This window comes from Dioscorea cayenensis, chromosome 9 (genome assembly GCF_009730915.1).
Source record: "Dioscorea cayenensis subsp. rotundata cultivar TDr96_F1 chromosome 9, TDr96_F1_v2_PseudoChromosome.rev07_lg8_w22 25.fasta, whole genome shotgun sequence".
NCBI lineage: Eukaryota > Viridiplantae > Streptophyta > Magnoliopsida > Dioscoreales > Dioscoreaceae > Dioscorea > Dioscorea cayenensis.
The window spans coordinates 30574585-30587990 of NC_052479.1; the positions used below are offsets into that span (position 1 = coordinate 30574585).

The 13406-nt window shown below is 35.7% G+C and overlaps 5 protein-coding genes across 5 annotated transcripts; 1 reads left to right on the plus strand and 4 right to left on the minus strand.

Annotated features, from left to right (window-relative positions):
* Positions 1 to 660: 660 nt before the first annotated feature.
* LOC120269208 (probable protein phosphatase 2C 59) lies at positions 661 to 2827 on the minus strand. The gene is made up of 8 exons (XM_039276548.1): positions 2601 to 2827; positions 2128 to 2255; positions 1938 to 2036; positions 1682 to 1846; positions 1526 to 1612; positions 1348 to 1439; positions 1191 to 1265; positions 661 to 1117 (listed from the first exon to the last, which is right to left on the minus strand). Exons 1-8 carry the CDS (start codon positions 2678 to 2680, stop codon positions 869 to 871), a joined length of 975 nt encoding a protein of 324 aa, XP_039132482.1. The 5' UTR covers positions 2681 to 2827; the 3' UTR covers positions 661 to 868.
* A 1071-nt stretch (positions 2828 to 3898) lies between these two features.
* On the minus strand, positions 3899 to 6939 carry LOC120268366 (prefoldin subunit 1). The gene is made up of 7 exons (XM_039275796.1): positions 6825 to 6939; positions 6689 to 6742; positions 5988 to 6093; positions 5045 to 5051; positions 4835 to 4919; positions 4616 to 4752; positions 3899 to 4174 (listed from the first exon to the last, which is right to left on the minus strand). The coding sequence occupies exons 1-6, from the start codon at positions 6846 to 6848 to the stop codon at positions 4639 to 4641; spliced, it is 390 nt and encodes a 129-aa protein (XP_039131730.1). The 5' UTR covers positions 6849 to 6939; the 3' UTR covers positions 3899 to 4174; positions 4616 to 4638.
* Positions 6940 to 7753: 814 nt separating this feature from the next.
* LOC120268995 (nucleotide-sugar uncharacterized transporter 2-like) lies at positions 7754 to 10212 on the minus strand. Its single transcript, XM_039276277.1, has 7 exons — positions 10049 to 10212; positions 9322 to 9473; positions 9014 to 9222; positions 8822 to 8915; positions 8569 to 8735; positions 8312 to 8482; positions 7754 to 8219 (listed from the first exon to the last, which is right to left on the minus strand). The coding sequence occupies exons 1-7, from the start codon at positions 10137 to 10139 to the stop codon at positions 7931 to 7933; spliced, it is 1173 nt and encodes a 390-aa protein (XP_039132211.1). The 5' UTR covers positions 10140 to 10212; the 3' UTR covers positions 7754 to 7930.
* Positions 10213 to 10840: 628 nt separating this feature from the next.
* LOC120268997 (putative peptidyl-tRNA hydrolase PTRHD1) lies at positions 10841 to 11617 on the plus strand. Its single transcript, XM_039276278.1, has 2 exons — positions 10841 to 11211; positions 11297 to 11617. The coding sequence occupies exons 1-2, from the start codon at positions 10843 to 10845 to the stop codon at positions 11477 to 11479; spliced, it is 552 nt and encodes a 183-aa protein (XP_039132212.1). The 5' UTR covers positions 10841 to 10842; the 3' UTR covers positions 11480 to 11617.
* Positions 11618 to 11717: 100 nt separating this feature from the next.
* LOC120268998 (plant intracellular Ras-group-related LRR protein 6) lies at positions 11718 to 13128 on the minus strand. Its single transcript, XM_039276279.1, has 2 exons — positions 12765 to 13128; positions 11718 to 12585 (listed from the first exon to the last, which is right to left on the minus strand). The coding sequence occupies exons 1-2, from the start codon at positions 13037 to 13039 to the stop codon at positions 11889 to 11891; spliced, it is 972 nt and encodes a 323-aa protein (XP_039132213.1). The 5' UTR covers positions 13040 to 13128; the 3' UTR covers positions 11718 to 11888.
* Positions 13129 to 13406: the final 278 nt, after the last annotated feature.

A 13406-nucleotide genomic window follows, 5' to 3' on the forward strand; every position in this document is an offset into this window, starting at 1 on the left:
CAAGTAATTTTTTTTTTAAGGGGTTGGGAGTAAAAAGCCTCAAATTATATATATATATATATATATAATTCTATTCATAAGTTACAATTATTACTCTTAATGGGATTATTAAATGAAAATAAAAAGGCATTAATGGAGAGAAACATGCACCCTTAACTGAAAACAAGACTAACCATTGCTAATTCATGCATGCATTACGTGTCCACGTACCATGCACCAAAACTAACCCTAACCCTAACCCTAAAAAATGAGGTTTTAATGGAGTCTGGTTTTAAGAAATTATGGTGAGAATTAAGTTTTGGAAAATGTGAGAGAATTTCATGCGCCTTTGACTTCTTCCAACTTTGACCTAATCTTATATTGCAAGCAACCTAAATTGCTCATTAAATTTACATTAATAACATATATTATTCAAAGTATATATATATATATATATATCCTTCCATTTTTGTCTTCCCATTTTACCCTCAATTTTTTTGTTATATTTTTTAATAAAAAATTTGCATGTATACACTCAAAAAATATGAAGTTGTATATATAGTTGGGAAATTTTATTTAATTTAGATTTGCAATTTTGATCATAAGACTCTGTTTTAAAATTATTAAAAACAGGATTCCATATTAAACTAATATTCATTTTATCTTATTAAATAATTTCCCTTAATAAATAAATGAATAAATAAATAAATAAAAACATCTGATCACACAAGCAATTCAAGAGTACATCAAACTGAAGACTGATAACTACAAACACAACATAGCCAGTAAATCACACACATTGTCACATTACAACTAAACAGCAGTAAAAAGAAATACGAAAAAACCGGTTAACAGTTAACACGGCAACCGAATTTCTGATTGATCTTGATCAGTTATGACCTGAATTTCTTTGCCGATACGAACCCGATTCGAGTTCCCGGTGAGTCATTGTATTGTTTTCTTGCTTCACATTATTTCTGTGACCTGATTCATGATGAGAATTATTATTTTTGTTAACAAGAAAACGGACTACGACACAAGTTATGTTATCTGCACTTCCTCTTTGATATGCTTCCTGCATCAATGTTCTTGCTGCTTGTTCTGGATCTTCAATTGGCTTCACCATTGCAACAGCCTCCTGAATTCCCAATCAATTTACTTAGATTTACATATCGACAAATTAATAAATTAATTTGATTCAAAGATCATACCTCATTTGTGACAACATCCCACAATCCATCACTTGCAAGAATAAGAAATTCCAATGATCCATCAATTACTTCTTCCTACATTCACACATACACATGCACATACTGTTAAATATCACATTGCAGTAAAATTTTGATTTCAATTTCATTGAATTGTTACCTGAATATCAGGATCAGCAACAACAAATTGCTTAAGAAGTCGGTCACCGAAAGCACGGGAAACAGCGAGAACTCCACCAACTCTCCATGTTCCTGCAGTATAATGCAATGTACATATACATGAGGTTGTGTTAAAGTGTGTAGCAGATACATGAAATACGGGATTTCTGCGGAATTACCAGCCCACATTACAAATCCACCTGCATCTTCGATGCGCTGTCTTTCTTCTGTTTGATCAGGCTTGTGATCTCTTGAAACAGCAATAGCTGCGAAAACCGACTAGTTTGTAATTTTAAGTACAATCAATCAAGACAAAAAAAATTCAGCTTGTTTACCTGTTCCTCCTCTGCTTATAACAACTCTTGAATCTCCGACATTAGCAACTAGCAATCGATCACCGACGAGAATAGCAGTAGAAGCAGTTGAACCGGCGTCTCGATTCTGATTCTGATTGTTCTCGGATTTCAGAAACTCTGAGTCTGTATGATTGTATGCATCAGCTGCATAAACACAAATGCAGTAAAATTAAATCAATGTAACAATCAATCACATAAGAATCATTATAATTTGGCAAATTAGAAACAATTTGACCTATTGCTGATTTAGTATCAGTTATGAATTTTGGATGTTTGATCAGATTGCTGAAGAGATTCTGTTTGACGTATTCTGCGGCACGAACACCGCCATGTCCTGTATTCAGCAATGTATTCAACTTAGTTCATGTTCTCTATTCTTAATATAATACTCTGTATGAAAAAAATTAAGAACTTGAGGCATTTACCATCGAAAACACCGAATAAACCGACGAGTTCGCCATCGACACCGTCGATTCTTGTTTCATAAAAGTCTTCCATTGAAGATCTCTTGCCTGCAGAGCTTGCATATCCATAGCTGAACTTACCATTCTGGCTGTAGTGGCATTGGTTGTTGACATTATTACATCATTTTGCAAACAAATTCATGTTAGAATCATGCTTCAATTCCTTGCTTTTTCTTTTAAATTATTCATTGTAATTTTACTTTCTAACTAATAAATATCCTATGAATCAGATCATGTAAACAAATAGCAACATATTGATTCCATTAGAAAACTATTTTATGTTTCATGATGTAAGAGAAACTTCCATACATTGATAGACAAAAACAGAGGCATGAAAAAGAATGCTAACATGTCTTTCATATAAATATATAAATATATATAAAAGATGAAATGCATGGAAAGAGAGAAAGAGAAGAAGAAGAAGAAGAAGAGACCTGAGACCACCACCACTAGCAGAAGAGCCATTAACTTGTGAAGCACTTGCTGCTGGCACCACAGTATTCAGGTACCCCATTGTTTTGTTTCTACATCAAATGATACTTGTCTATATATATATAGATACAAAATTAAAAAATATAAAACAAGAAGAGAAAACAAAGAAGAAGAAGAAGAAGAAGAAGAAGGAGAAGAAATCAAAGAAGAAACCAGAGAGAGAGAAAGGGAGGAAAAAAAGAAGGTAGTTGAATAGAGAAATGTCCAAGAATAAACCCGGGAAAAGAGGACATGGCGTGTGGTTCTCGTATCTCAAATCAAATGGAGGGTTCTCATACCTTTTCACATTAATATATATATATATATATATTAATATTTGAAAAAGGAGAAAGAAAAAGGGCGAACTAGTTTGGTTAATTTGTTGCGTGTTTGAGCAAGAGTACGTATTAATATTAGTAATATATATATATATATATATGTTATCTGATTCTGTTTCTTAATTTAAACTTTTTGGTGATTGATTGTTGAGTGACAAGTGAAAACTTAAGTGGAAAAATGGCAGACATGAAAGAACAGGTGGAGAACATGCAAATGCTCAAACTATCTCCTTCTCAGCCATTTGTTTCCCACTTTAATATATATATATATATATATATATATATTTTTTTTTTCCTTTTTGCTGTGTTTTTTTTCTTCCCCTAAAGTTCCTATGCACAAACAACACTTGCCATTATCACCAAATTATATCTCAATACACGCACACACATCAATACTACCTTATACATGAGAGAAACATGAAGATAATCTAATTAATATATATATATATATTTATTATTATTTTTGTATGTTTTTGTTTCAGCTCCACACCCAATAGATCCTAGTGATGTTATTTTTTACCTATATCTTATTTTTGTACCTGTTTTTTCCTAATAAATTCATGATTTATTCATTTAAAAAAAAATATATAAAGGAAGAAAGAGAAGAAGATGGAGGTTTACAAAGTTCCTCATGGTGATGGTGATGGTGATCTCTCCTTTCTTCCTATTCAATCTCCTTCCTTCAAGAGTATATACTTTTGATGTAATCATCTTCTCCACGTCATTTCATGCTTTCTTTTTTCTTTCTTTTTTATCAATTACATTTATATTGTGTCCTTTTCTCTTTCTTTGCTTTCTCTCTCGTTTAATATTGTATTTATATAGATTCTTATTTTATATACATAATAATATTTTCCTTTCTTTTCAAATAATATATATATATATATATATATATGAGTGACAGCAAAAGATTAAGCCCTTGATTTAAACAATAGACTGAAGGCAGGAATATTCTATTGAAGTTTCAACAGATCCATGAGACAAGAAGAAAAAGACCAGCACAAACAAACACACAATTCTGTACCATAAACATATCATCATAAAAACAAAGGGCTTAAGTACAACTAATGTGAGTTTTTTTTAAGCATATGCCAAGCTTTACAAAAAGCTTTAAAGCTTAAAGCATAGCAATGCTATATTTAAAGGTGATATCATCCACACTTAAGCTTTAGCTCCAAATGCATCAAGACAAGCGAAATCTGAAAAACAACACAAAATCATCAAGTTGAAAAAATCAGTTGAAGTTATCAAGATAAAATATCAGAAAGTAAAATATTAATGACAGTAACAAGATGTCATGAGTAGATCCATAATTCATGATTTATACTTCTTCAGTTTAAAGAAATAGCAATTCATCAAGATATACTTTCAGTCTAACCTCCAGGTTAATCCATATAGAAAGCAAAGAATTGATGTTAGTAGGTTTTGTAAAGCATTTTTCTGAATTTCTGACAAGTTGTCTGCAATATTTCTTCAGAAAAATAGAAAAGGCAAGCTTTGCTGATAGAGTGTAGACAAATGATACTAATAAGGGCATAATATTCATCACATAACTTCCAAATATGTAAGCAAGATGAGACCAAAGCCTTAAAATTTTCAGTTGGACAACACTCTGATTTTTTGAAATATAGACAAATTACCTCCAGAGGCGTGAAGAGTGATGCTAGCCCACAGACATTGACATAATCTGGCGAGCAAGACCAGGATCTTGTTGCAACAATTCTCTTAAATTATTCTCTACCTCTGCCATCTGCTTCTCAAAGTACTCCTTTGAAGTCTGCTTGAGCATAATATTCAGAGGGTGAAGTCACGTAAAGTTAATAGGAATTGGACTGCAAAGCGAGAGCAAATAGACAGACCTGCAATGAGGTTATAGCACTCTCACTGTCCTTGAACTTTTCTTCTTGTTCATTCATCAAAAGGGATTTAGGTTCCAAAACAAACCTACACACCATCAAAAGAAACAAACAAAATACTGAAAACTAGCAATGCAGGTTAATTAACTCTTAGCAAATACCAGTGTCTTTGGCTATCCAAAAATGAACAGCTACCAGCTCATGTCTACTCACATTTTGCCTGCAATGCAACAAAAAGAAAATGACTAATTAATCATCTATGCTAATAAAATAAGAGATTGCATAATATGCAAGTTACTTTCTCTAAAATTGACTAATAAAAATAAAAGACACTTTGCCCTCACAAAATACACATTGCCAAAGAATGTTGGAACATTAGAAGAAAATATCTCCAATCTACTTTTTCCACTGTAGATATGCATAAAGTTGAGGTTATTTAGTAATTATGAGAAGGTGGCATACACACGGCATGCAACATTTATGCCCCAAAAAGCCCTGGAAGTGTTGATTAACATCTGGAACACTGGATTCAGAATCCACAAGACCTCACAAGTCATGAACTAATTTAAGTGTAGGTAGTAAGCAGAGGTCCTGACCCACAGAGATCAAGAGAAAGAATTTCCAAATTAAAAGTAACAACAGACACCCAGAGGAAGGGTATTAAAAGAAAAGGCCAGTGAATATATGATGCATCGATAGACAACAATGTATAGTTGGGATAAAGCTAGCAAGGAATGCTTTATATTCATGCCAAGATATACTAAAGCAGCAATGGAGAAAGATATATTTCTGTAAGGTCCTCAACTCATTAACAGAACTATGGGATCAAATAAAAACAACATGCAAAAAGAACCTTCATATTTAAATATAAATGCATGTTAACAGCATACAAGTAAACTGAGTTTGCCCTTTTCAGGATACAATATGCTATCTCAATAGAAAAAAAACAGCAAGTTTAATATTTAAACTAATAAAGTGCAAGTAAACACTAATTTACTCTAAAAGAACTATTGGGCTCATACTGGTACAAAATAAGAAGTCATCGATACTCCTGAATGATCTTAGACGAAAAGTAGCGAGCCCACATAGTCACTCTAAATTAGAAATGTGATGATTAAACAGAGTTATATAGATCAAGCTAGCAGACTTTCCATACCAATAGATTTATATGTCTTTGTATCATCGGGAAGTTGTCGTAGTTCCTCCAAAGTTAAATATGCACGTTTCTTTTCTCCTTCCTTACCGCGCATCTGATTTTGCACCTGAAGGGAAAGGAAAACAATCATCAAACAAGCCAAAACAAGCATAATCATACCAAGAACATTTCTAGACAAGCTCTACTCTCCCATACTAGAAAGAATACTAGAAGCAAATTTTCAGCTTGTCCGAGGATAAAGAAGCCAATGAACATAATGCACATATATAGCAAAAGGCTCGATTTCTATTAAGTGCTCAAGTTGCATGAAGATCATATTTGACCAAAAGTGGGGCAATTAAAAAAAAAAAAGCATATCAAGAAGGAAATGATCTAACCATTGCGGTAACCTAGAAAAGCAAAGCATCCTCTACATAACAAACGCATAAACATTGTAGAAATACACTGACTCAAACTTCCCACTATAGTCATCTCTCCATAGTTTCTAAGACTAGAAATTAAGCGTCATCTGTTCAAAAAAACTGAACCTTTAAAGCCTAACACAAACAATTAATCAAAATCCAACCACAAACATCCTCCAATTCCTATAATTCCAATTTCCAAAACAATTCTTCGAATGAATCAATCCAAACGCAAGCAAAGATTTAGCGAAGACTTTCAACACCCAATCTCAACACTCATAAAAGAAGGAAATTTCACACCTGCTTAAGCTTTGCGGTAGTCTCAATTATACGGCCCTGGAGCTCAACGAAGGCCTGCAACAAGAGATATACAAAGAATAAGGAAAACAACACTCTGGTTATATAAAGAAAAGAGGAACAAGTGATTGGATGATACCGTCCTGCTCGTCTCTTCCGCCATTGCTGAAGATCGTGATCGAGCTTCTTCCAAACCCCAACCCTAACCCTAGAAAACGAAGACAATGTCTCTTTCGTACTGAAACCGGCAGCTGTTTCGCCGGGTTTAATCCAAACCGTTAAATTTCTCAGATGACGATCGACGGCTATTATTTAATCAAGGCCTCGCGTGCCATCATCCAGTGTGAGCCGCTCATCGTGTCTCTGTACGGAAATCGACGGTCTGTATGAAATCGGTAGCTCATCCAACGATTTATATTGTAGACAGTGGTCCCATGTGCGGGCTTGAATCTTAACCGTCAATACGTTTATCGTGATCAACAGCATTCAATCAGTGTCCGTCCATTCAGTAATTGTCACTCTCGTCAATTATCAAAACATATGAATTTTTTTTAAAAAAATAAAAAAAATCATATTATTGATCGGCATTATTTTGTTTTCTTTCTTTTTTAAATGAATTTTAAAATTTTATTTTAGAAATAATCAAATCAATAAAAGAAAGTGTCTTGCATGCAATAGATAGATACAAAATATTTTGTCTTGGTTTCAGACCAAAAACAAGGACATGTGAAGCTATTAAAAAATATTTTGAAAGTGAGCTTGAAAATGGTGACTTATGACAAAGACATTAAAAAAAAAAAATCAATTATGATTATGATTATCAAATGCTAAACATTAATAATAAGACACATTAACTAAAATTCAACATAATAATATTGCCATGTGAGCTACATCATGTTGATGCTGTTTATGATAAGTATCACAATGAATACTTTTATGAGAAATTTCTTAAATAGATAAAAACAAGCACCAAATTAACAATGAGTCTAATGCATTATAAATTCATCAAAATCAGATTTGATAGAATGAACAATATACATGAACTGTATATTTATGAAACATATGAAAGAACAGAAATGGAATACTTTCAGATTTTCGAACACTTGAGAGTCACTCAAATACAGTATGATATTGTAGAAAACAGAAGATACTGATCAAATTAATCGAACGATGACATTACATTTCGAATTAGACGGAAAATTTTCTTGGTTAGGAGTACACTCTCGAATAAAACCGATATGCTTCTCATACATTTTCAGAGTTGCAATTTCGGTCTGTAGATTCCCCGTTCTCTTTGCTCAGTTTAGATTTCGGTAATGCCGTGAAAGATGACTGCCGAGATCCCAGTTTTGCCGTTTGTTTGTGAGAGTCTAGCAAATTGAGGTATGTGTACAAAGACATACCGGACAGAGCGATAATGACTCCAAAGATGCTCGTCCTGCCGGGTATTGAATTGAACAAAAGGAAGCCACCGAGAAGGATTACACATGTTTTAAACTGACCGAGGACAACATGAGATGTCGCTGAGGTTGCTCTGTCGAATTCAATATATCAACATGAGTATACAAAAGACTGCTCAATCACTAAACAAGACCATGACAAAGATCCTTATTAGTTATTCCATACCCGAGAGCCAAAGCACCGGACCACTGAAGCAGAAAACCGAGGACTGCTGACATAACTATGGCTACTGTGTTGCGGAAACTCCAATTGAATGACAGAACACCCGGAGGATCGAGCCAAGGCATCATGGCCACCAAGAAAAAAACAGTGATCGGTGTTGTTTTCCACATCAAACTGTTTCATAAGTATTTGATATCATAGAATCAGAAAACTTTAAAAAAAAAGGTACTACTAAATCAAAGTATCAGCAGGTTTGGTACGCTAAAGCAGTCCAGTTCTCCTTCTGCTGAAAATTGGACCATAAGATCTTATTGATAGCACTAGGAATTATCCACGCCACTGCAATACATGCGCCAAAGAAGTGAAACTCAAGGTCGGTAACAGTGGCAATCGCTACTCCAACTGACACAATACTCAGTGCTAGGACCTACATGTTACAATTGCAAACATCAATCCAAATTCAGACTCTATTTTGATTTGAAGAATGTTAAACTAAAAGACTACAATCACTACCTTCTGATACGAAACTGTTTTTCTGAAAAGCATAAATTCCGCCAGAACAATTGTCGGCGTGACAGCAATCTTAGCCATTTGGTAGAAACCCACACTGGAACATTATATCATGCAAGAATTAACTAAGAAAAAGACAGTATCATGTGGGGCGGCGCAATGAAGAAGAAGAAGAAGAAGATGTATATGCAATACCTGTTGTACTTTAAACTAACATTGGCAAGCCCAGTTGAGAGAGACATGACAAGCCCAAGGGCCAATAAAGAAGAATAAGGAGTGGTCTTCGACGGAGGTGATGCTGGAAAAAGGGACAATGCATTCAATATTGCCATTAAAAACCAGCTCACAATGTAGTGAATGAATGTGAGGAAGATGGGATAATTAAAACCAACTTTTCCAAGCACCTACAAGAACAAACAATACAAATAAAACCATCAAGATATTACAATGTGTAACACATTCAGACAACAAAATAGAAGACTATAGTGAGAAAGAAAACAAACCAGCTTATTCATCAGGATTATACCAACAGAGACCAAGAAATTGAAGGTCAGTGACACTGTCGGACCACAAATTCGTTGTTGCAGACGCTTGGCACCTTCCGAAGTCCTTAACTCACTGAAAAGCGAAGCTCGCAGGTCTTCTATCTCTTTACCTGATTAAGTTTTGCAAAATTGCGAAAAGATGAACTATAAAGCAAGATATTGAAACAATCTACACTGGACAATGAAGATGTCCAGAAAGATCATACTGATGCTAATAACGTCACTAAAAAAAAAATTCCCATCCTATGTGAATTGTTTTATGGGTTTCATATCTAAATTAAAATCTCAAAATACTTCAACTAATTGTGATTTAAAAAAAAAAAACATTTTTTTGGTGCCAGAATCCAATTCAAGAGACCTACCAAAAAAAAGGTTCTCCAGGAATCTAATTCACAAGTAAAAGCAAATTAAATCCCTAATTTCACTCAAATCATTCAAGCATAAAGCATGAAAAAAAAAGAAATCAAAACCATCATCAGCAAGCCCCAATCAAAATCGCATCTTTGCACAATCAAGGCAATGCCACAAATCCAAGGTTGCAGCACCAACACAAAACCAAACAATTTCTAAAAGATTAAAATATAAAACAACAACAATAACATCTGATTCAATGCACACAAACACCTGCCCAAAGGCACAGCCATTCCAAAAAGAAAAAGAGATAAACTAAACAAGAGAAAAAGACCTCTCTCCCCGGCATCACTGTCCTTGCGCTTCAAGATCTTCCTCACGTCCTTCCTCACCAGAAAGTTCATCACTTTCCGGCTGCACAGCATCCTCCGAAGAAGAAGAACAAAGAGAGATGAAGAAGTAGCTCTGGAGAGAGTGCAGTGAAAGGGAGGAAGGGAGTGAGAAGGGGGTCACGTGAGGAGGAGGTGGTGGGGCGGTGAGCGAAAGGGTGGTGACGGTAACCGGTTAGCGGTTGGGAGGCGTGGGTTTGTCTGGGAGCGCGCCCAGTCTGGAGACATTCACGGCCTTAATTTTACCCAAATACCCCCTTGAAATATTTAAATTATTTATTATTTTATTTTACATTTTTTTTTGTAAAAAAAAATAAATTTTCTTTAATTTTCGAATAAATTATTTTTTAAATAAACCTTTTGTTTTGAACTTTGAATTTATTTTTTTTTTATTTTAATAATATATTTTCATTAGTTGCAACCTACATTCATTTGTTATACCAAACAATAGCAATCATTTGAAAATTATAAAAAAAAAAAACAATTGATTTGTGTTAAGTTCACCTAAAGAATAATTTGTCCTTGAATCTAAAAAAATATATATGCTAAAAATTTATTTATTTATTTAGTTTTAAAATTTAAATATTTATTGATCATTGTTCTGGTAATAAATTAAAAAATGATTAAAAAAATTAAAAAAAGATAGGTTATGGCATTTTAACATTGTGCAGGGGGTAATAAGTAAAAATGGCGAACAAAAGCGTTAATTAGTTTTCTTTTATTCCCGGGCAGGACAATCATGGTTTCGATCCTGCCCGTTCGTTTCCCATTATGCCCCTGCTTCGCACGTGCCAACGTTCGTTCCTCGTTTCTTCTCTCCCGCGCCGGAGCTAGGGTTAGGGTTTCCAGACTTCTCCTCGCGAGAGCCATGAGCGCCGATTCCACGGCGGCGGTGGAGGGAGGAAGAGAAGGAGAAGGTTGCGGAGAGGAAGTGAAGGAAGAGGTGGTGCAATATGTGGTGCTTCGGCGAGACCTGGTGGACACGTGGCCGATGGGAAGCGTGGTGGCGCAAGGATGTCACGCCGCCGTGGCCGCCGTATGGGCTCACCGTGATCACCCGGACACCGTCGCATACTGCTCCGACGCCAACCTTGACTCCATGCACAAGGTGTGTTCGACGAAATGTCCCAATGAGAATTCATAGTCTAAACAAGAGGAGTTGATGATAACTAGAGTTTTTGTATGATTTCCAGGTGACTTTGGAAGTGAAGGGAGAGGCTCAGATTCGGAATTTATCGGAGAAGCTGAAGGTGAACGGCATCGATCACAAGCTGTGGATCGAACAGCCGGAGAACATTCCAACCTGCATTGCCACCAGGCCTTATCCAAGATCACAAGTGGTCTCATTCTTCAAAAAACTCAAGCTTTGCAAGTGAGCATTACTGTGTTTTATGAATTTCATTGTTTGTTTTTTGCATGATTGCTAGTGTTTTTCATTCATACTTCACATTGATAAAGGTTGGAGCTTTTGCTTTATCATGAAATAAATTGCTCACATTATGGAGTTGTTTCTATGAGTATAACAAGCTCTTGCTAATAATAAGAACTCTGATTGCTGCTCTAGCGAATAGCATCGGTTTCGTTGTTTCATAGTACAAAATTTAGAAATAAAAATAGTTTAGATGTTCCAAACTCACTGGAGTAGTATTTATGAATGGATTATTTTACCAACTGGCTTTCGATGAAAGTATATGACGAACGACACCTTAGACGAGTTGTTATAGAATTCATACCAAAACTGAATTGAATTTCGGCAAGGGGAGAAGCTTGCCTGCGGTGATCTCTTTATCTCCATGGTGAAAATCTCCTTGGAGAGAAGAGACGGCGGGGGGAGAACATCCCGGCATGCCGGGGTGATGCAATGCCTACAATAGAACGGTAATCAGTGAGCAGGAAGCCGTTGTGCTCATATACTCCAGGCCGGCTATTCACACCCATTCCACCATTGAAACTCCCGCATTTCACCAGCCTACTGAGCCAGGCCGTTTTCTTTGCTGAGGGCTTGCCGGTGGGTACGCCATTCATGCGGGTAATCAAGTACTCACGCACAGCATCAATGCTATGGTCCACAACCTCCACCGGAGGGCTCACAAGGGGGTTGCCTTCTGCGTGGAACTTGTGAAGCTTGGTGAGGCAGCTGATAGAGTCTGGCAGAACGGTTATCTTGTTGTAACTTATGTCGAGTTCGAGCAACGAGGTGAGGAGGCCAATGGAGTAAGGTAAAGAATGGAGGTAGTGGAAGTTTTGGCTGACATTGAGGACCTCGAGTCGGATGAGATTCTCGAGATCATCAGGGAGACAATGGAGGCAGTTGAGGCGGGCATCAAGGACACGGAGGTTGGTCATGTGGCTGGTGGATTGGGGAAGGAATGCGAGCTTGTTGGAGTTCACGGAGAGCTTCCTGAGGTTTGTGAGCTCAAAACCCATGGTTTCTGGGAGTTTGTTCAGCTGATTGAAGTTAGCTATAAGTTCTTCTAAAGCCCTGTCCACCATGAAAAAAAAACACAAAATTTGATAGTGAAGGCGAGAGATCTTTTGTAGATTAGATACAAGATGCAAGATAAACTCGAATGACTAAAATATCGTGAAGGATTGCATTGAATTATGATGTATACAAAAAGAGAATGATTTAGAGAAGGTTGTTGGATTGATCAGGAATACCGGCAATCCTCGATCGTCTTTGGGAAGGACTTGAGAAGGTTTCCAGATACATTAAGAATCTTTAGCTTGGAAAGACATCCAATGGAGTTCGGGAGAGCTTGCAGCTGGTTCGAATGCAGATCCAGCACTACAACATTCAGCATACGCGCAGCCAAAGACTCCGGTATGCTCTGGATACATAACACACACCCCTCATAAAGGCTAGTTTTGAAACAAGTTAAAACATAATAATATTGTTTTCCATAAGTTGTATTGTATGTGTCAATTTGTGCCATTTAAACTGTGCAATGTATCAGAATGAAGAACATGATCACAATTTGGAATTTGTGCAAGTGTTGTCTTCTCTTTTCTAAACCAAATTTGGTGTGCCCTCTTCAGTGAAAGATTGTTTTTTATTTAAAATTTTGTAATTAGAGATTAATTGTTATTTTTAAAATGATCAAATTACCGTTCTTTACCTCCCCAAAAAAAAATGATACATATGAAATCTGTGAGAAATGAGAATTTTCCTTTTTTTTTTTTTGTTTAAATAGACAAATGCAAAGCTGAAAACATAATGTTTACATATAAACTATTAAAAATAAAATCAAAGGATAACTGAAAGAAAAGGAAAACCTCAAGATTAGTTTTGGAGAGATCAAG